General features: G+C 50.4%; 1 protein-coding gene across 1 annotated transcript; it reads right to left on the reverse strand.

The window, feature by feature from the left end:
* Positions 1-111: 111 nt before the first annotated feature.
* LOC137617477 (uncharacterized) lies at positions 112-866 on the reverse strand. The gene is made up of 2 exons (XM_068347500.1): positions 636-866; positions 112-471 (listed from the first exon to the last, which is right to left on the reverse strand). Exons 1-2 carry the CDS (start codon positions 864-866, stop codon positions 112-114), a joined length of 591 nt encoding a protein of 196 aa, XP_068203601.1.
* Positions 867-4,823: the final 3,957 nt, after the last annotated feature.

Raw genomic sequence — 4,823 nt, forward strand, 5'->3', positions numbered from 1 at the left:
CATCAGGCGGGGTAGAAGGCTGATGAGGCTAGTCTTCATATCGTTTCGGGCGTCGAAGGGTTCCTCTTGTTCTTGAACGAAGGGACGTGTCGGAGGTCTGCATATGGATCGCTACCTCTTGTCGTCGTTTATTGCTTTTCTTCTCATTGGGCGGCATGTTTTGAGGCGGCACCTGGATCTGCCAGGCCCAACGGAGGCAGTGTTGCTTCCTTCGAAAAACGCCAGTTTCACATGGTTTATTGAGACCCAGTCCTCTTGGCCATGCACGTCGAGAAGGAAGGCTTTCGTCATTTTCTTGATTACTCGGTAGGGGCCTCGATAGGGTCTGGTTAGCGGCTGTCGATATGCGTCGACACGGACGAAAACATACCCGCAGTCGTCGAGGCTCCTCGGCTTGAAATGCTTAGTTCTGTCCCGGTAAGTATTAAGACATGTCCTGAACTTCCTGGCGATGTCCCTAAGATGATCCAGCTGCGTGTCATCGGTTGATGTGGGAAAGAATTTTCCGGGAACTGCGAGAGCTTCTCCGTAAACCCTTTCAGCGGGTGATGGCTCGCCATCTGCGCGAGGAGCGGGTCAAAGGCCGAGAACTACCCAAGGAAGTCGTGATTTCAGTCCTCGTCGGTGCAGCTCACCATCACGGACGCCTTGAGGGCGCGATGAGTTCGTTCGACCATGCGGTTTGCTGCGGGGTTGTATGCCGTGGTGCTGTGGAGTGTCGTTCCCATCAGGTTTGCCAGAGCGAGCCATATCTCTGACAGGAAAGCTGGGCCTCTGTCCGTTGTGATGTCGTCAGGAAAGCCAAATCTGCCCACCCAGGTCGACAAAAGGGCTTCGGCACATGCTTGGGTTGTAGCTTTGGTCATCGGTGATGCTTCCAACCACCTCGTAGAGTGATCGATGATTGTCAGCAGGTAGCGAGCAGATCCCAAAGACGGCAAAGGTCCCAAGACGTCGATGTGAATGTGACTGAAACGTCTTTTCGGTTGGGGAAAATCGCCTATCCCCGATTCGGTGTGACAGCTGATCTTGCTCGTCTGGCAATTGATGCATGTCTTCGCTCATTCCCGGGCGTCCTTTTTGATCCCTGGCCAGATGAACTTTTCAGACAGGAAGCGAGCAGTGGTGCGTCCCGAGGGGTGTGAAAGTCCATGGATGAGGTAGAATATTTTTCTTCTGTAGGAAGCCGGAATCCAGGGACGTGGGCGGCTGGAGCTGGTGTCGCAAAGGATAATCACTCCTGCCGGCCCGAGGAGAATTGCTGTTATCTTAAGCGCAGATGGCCCCATCAGGTGATCCTGTGCCTCTTGGTCGGTGCGCTGTACGGATGCGAGATAGGCGTTGTCAATTCCCAGGTGGATTGCATCGATTTTAATCCTTGAAAGGGCATCTGCGACTGGGTTTTTCTTTCTAGGAACGTAACTTATGGTGCACCCGAATTCGGGGATTGCTGCAAGATGACGTTGTTGTCGGGAGGACCATGCGTCTGTCGATTTTGTGAAGGCGTTGTACAAGGGGTTGATGGTCCGTCACGATGGTGAAGGGTTGCCCTCCATGATGTTCCAGAAGTGGCGGACGGTGAGGTAGACGGCAAGGACCTCCCTGTCAAAGGTGCTGTATCTTGTTTCGGCGGGTTTCAATTTTCCGCTGAAGAATGCCAATGGTTGAGGAGAACCATCGACTAGCTGTCCCAGCAGAGCCCCACAGGCGACGTTGCTGGCGTCGGTCGTCAGTCGCAGAGGGGAGTTGTCATCGAAGTAAGCCAGGGTGTCCTTTGTCTGGGCGAATGCGTGTTGTTGTGGGGAACCCCTCTCAAGTTTCTTCGCCTTTCCCTTCAAGACATCGTCAAGGGGTGTCAGGGATGAAGCGCCTGTAGTAATTGACCATCCCCAGGAACTGCTGAAGTTGACGGGTGGTCGTAGGTGTCGGGAACTTTCTGATGACGTCCACCTTGGTTGTCATGGGTTTTACTCCACTCGAGGACACGCGATGACCGAGAAAGTTCACTCCTTCGGCGCCGAACGTGCATTTATCAAAACGTACGACCAGGCCATTCTCCTGCAGGCGTATGTGGACGGCGCGAACGTGCCTCCGGTGTTCCTCCTTGGTCCTTGAGAAAATCAGGATGTCGTCGACGTAGCAGACGCAGAATGGTAGGTCGGCGGGATGCTATCCATTAGGTGTTGGAAGGTCGCCCCCCCGCATTGCGTAGACCGAAGGTTGAGTATGCAAAGGTGTAGGATCCGAACGGTGTCACAATGGCAGTTTTTGGAATGTCCTCTGGAAATACGGGGACCTGAAAGTAAGACTTGAGAAGGTCATCTTGGTGAAGTATTTCACGCAATGCAACATATTCGTCAGGTCTTGCATGTTGGGCAGAGGGTAGTGGTCGGGCGTTGTGATTAGGTTGAGGCACCTGTAGTCGTCGCAATGTCTCCAGGTCCCGCCAGGCTTCTTTACCATGTGTAGGAGTGATGCCCAGGGGCTTGATGCTTTCTTACAGATACCCATGCGTTCTATGTCCTCAAAGGCGCGTTTGGCGTCCCCCTGCTTCTGGGGCGTGAGGCGGTGGAATTTGGGGTGTGTACGAAGTCCCGTTGTTGTGATGTGGAGGTAGATCCCATGCTTGGAGGAGGATCCCAGCGATTGGCTTAGATCGGGTTTGAAAAACGTCAGGAAATTCTTGCAGAAGGTCAGCGTAGGGCTTCGTCATTACAGCGGATACGGACATTGTGGCAGGACCAGCTCTTAGGGCGTGGGACCGGTAGGTTCTTGTGTCGATGAGGGCGTTTCCCAGCAACGTCGACGAGTAGTCCGTGGTGAGCGAGAAAATCTGCACCGAGGAGCGGGCGACTGACGTCAGTAATGGCGAAGGGCCAAGAATACGAACAGCCCATGATAAATATCCTGATGACCCATGTTGGGGGTGACGAGTGAGGCAGCGCCTTTGCTGGGACCAAAGTCTAGGTCGGGTTGTGACGTCAGGAACGTTGACTGCATAATACCGGTGTCGACCATGAGTCTATGGCTGGAGACGGTGGCGAGGATATAGAAACCATTCTTGCTTTGGTTTCCTACAGCTGCAAGGGTGGTAGGTGGTTTCTTCTGGCGTCATCTTCTAGGGAAATTGCATGGTGCCCTACATTTCTCGCCGTCGCTGCTGAACTGCTGATGGTAGAAACACCCTGCTGGATTAGGCCTAGGGCTCGGACGTGTCGGTTGCAGTGGTTTCCTCCTTGCCAGAGCATTGATCTCGTCGTCTTCGTCAGGAGGCGTTGCTGAAGAGTCTATGGAAGAGCAGCTGAAGGAGGAGAACGAAGACGATACTGATGATGACCCGAGGCAGGATGCTTTGGAGGCCTCGTGGAGCTTTTGAGCCTTCGACAGGAGTTCGTTCATCAGAAGCGTGTCGGCGTCCGTCAATTGGGCCCTTACGTTCTGCAACAGGCGTCGAAGGAAAATCTCGCGAGATAGGCTAATTTCGCGCCGACGGCCTTTGTTGTCGGTATCGGGCTGGTCAACTCGTCTCACGTCTCGACAGGAGAGGTGTCACCTATGGGTTTGCCGGCGATATCCAGGACTTTCTGTACCCTTGCTGAAACAGAGAGTGAGTAGATACCAATTAGTTTAGTTCTCAGGTCGTCATAGGAAACTTGGCCAGCCTGGGCGTTGAGCCATGGGGAAATCTTGTCAAATACCTCCTCTGGGATAGAGGTTAGAATGATGTCAGCCTTGGCGCAGTAGACGCTGAACCTAGTGACTCGGAAGAGTATGTCTGCTCTCAGGAACCAGGAAGTGGTGTTGTGTTGAAAAAAACGGGGGCAGTTTGATTATGGGCGTGAAGGCGAGGACATTAGGTGTGATGGGCCGGTTGAATCCGCCATTGTGGTCAGTCGACGAGTCGGCGAAGAGGTGAGAAGTTGAGATGTCGTTTAAGCTCATCCTACTGCCTTACAAACTCACCGAGGTGTGAGAACACCAAACTCTGAAGCTCACGCCTAAGGTAACGGAGTAAAAGAAGGTAGCACGGGCCGTAATAAGTCCGTTAATGGCAAAGCCAAAACCGCTGATGCTACTTCAACTCCGGGGTCACCAGTTCTAAGGACAGTCAGACGAGATATTACCAACAACAACTGACGGTTTATTCAAACAGATGCAAGAATAAAATACAAGGTGCGGACGGCAATGTAGCATGCACGCTGGCGCCAATCTGTCTTAACCTAACTGCCACAAAATGTGTTTTTTCACACGTACAAATATTTGAAATACAAGTCAGTAGAAATATGTAGCGAAATGATAAATACATGAAATTGTAGCTCTGAGGAGGGTAGAACAAATATACACAGTTAGCCAGAGTGTGGCGAAAGGAAAATTTAGATGAAATGGAGAATTCGATGAGAATGCTGGACGACGGAGGAGCGATGTCGTTACACTATAAGTATAAGGGCTCTCACATGGAAAAGTAGTCCTTTGAGGAAAATAAATAAATAAATACAAGAAATAGGATATATATTGAACAATTAGAATAAAATATTTAAGAAAACGTAACTTCAAAACTATTTTTTTATATATAAAGTCAAAAAGGGTCTATGTCCGCTGGTTTATCTTAAAAACACTTTTTACAAGTTGTAACTTTCGAAGTTCTACCGATTCAACTCATTGAGCTCCTAAGGGAAACAAACTACCCCCTCGCTATCAAAATGCAATCTTTCTACGACATGCTGACTTATAGGTTTTGTGGAATTTTCTATATTTTAGCATTTAATATGTATTTCATTATACTTTTATCCAAAGTTTACCATTAATCTCTGATTTATATAAAA

Source organism: Palaemon carinicauda, chromosome 23, assembly GCF_036898095.1.
Source record: "Palaemon carinicauda isolate YSFRI2023 chromosome 23, ASM3689809v2, whole genome shotgun sequence".
NCBI lineage: Eukaryota > Metazoa > Arthropoda > Malacostraca > Decapoda > Palaemonidae > Palaemon > Palaemon carinicauda.

Coding starts and splice junctions, on each gene's coding strand:
- LOC137617477 (XM_068347500.1), bottom strand. CDS start 866: ATGACCAAAGCTACAACCCAAGCATGTGCCGAAGCCCTTTTGTCGACC. Junction 472..635: donor CCCTCAAGGCGTCCGTGATG/GTGAGCTGCACC, acceptor GATGACACGCAG/CTGGATCATCTTAGGGACAT.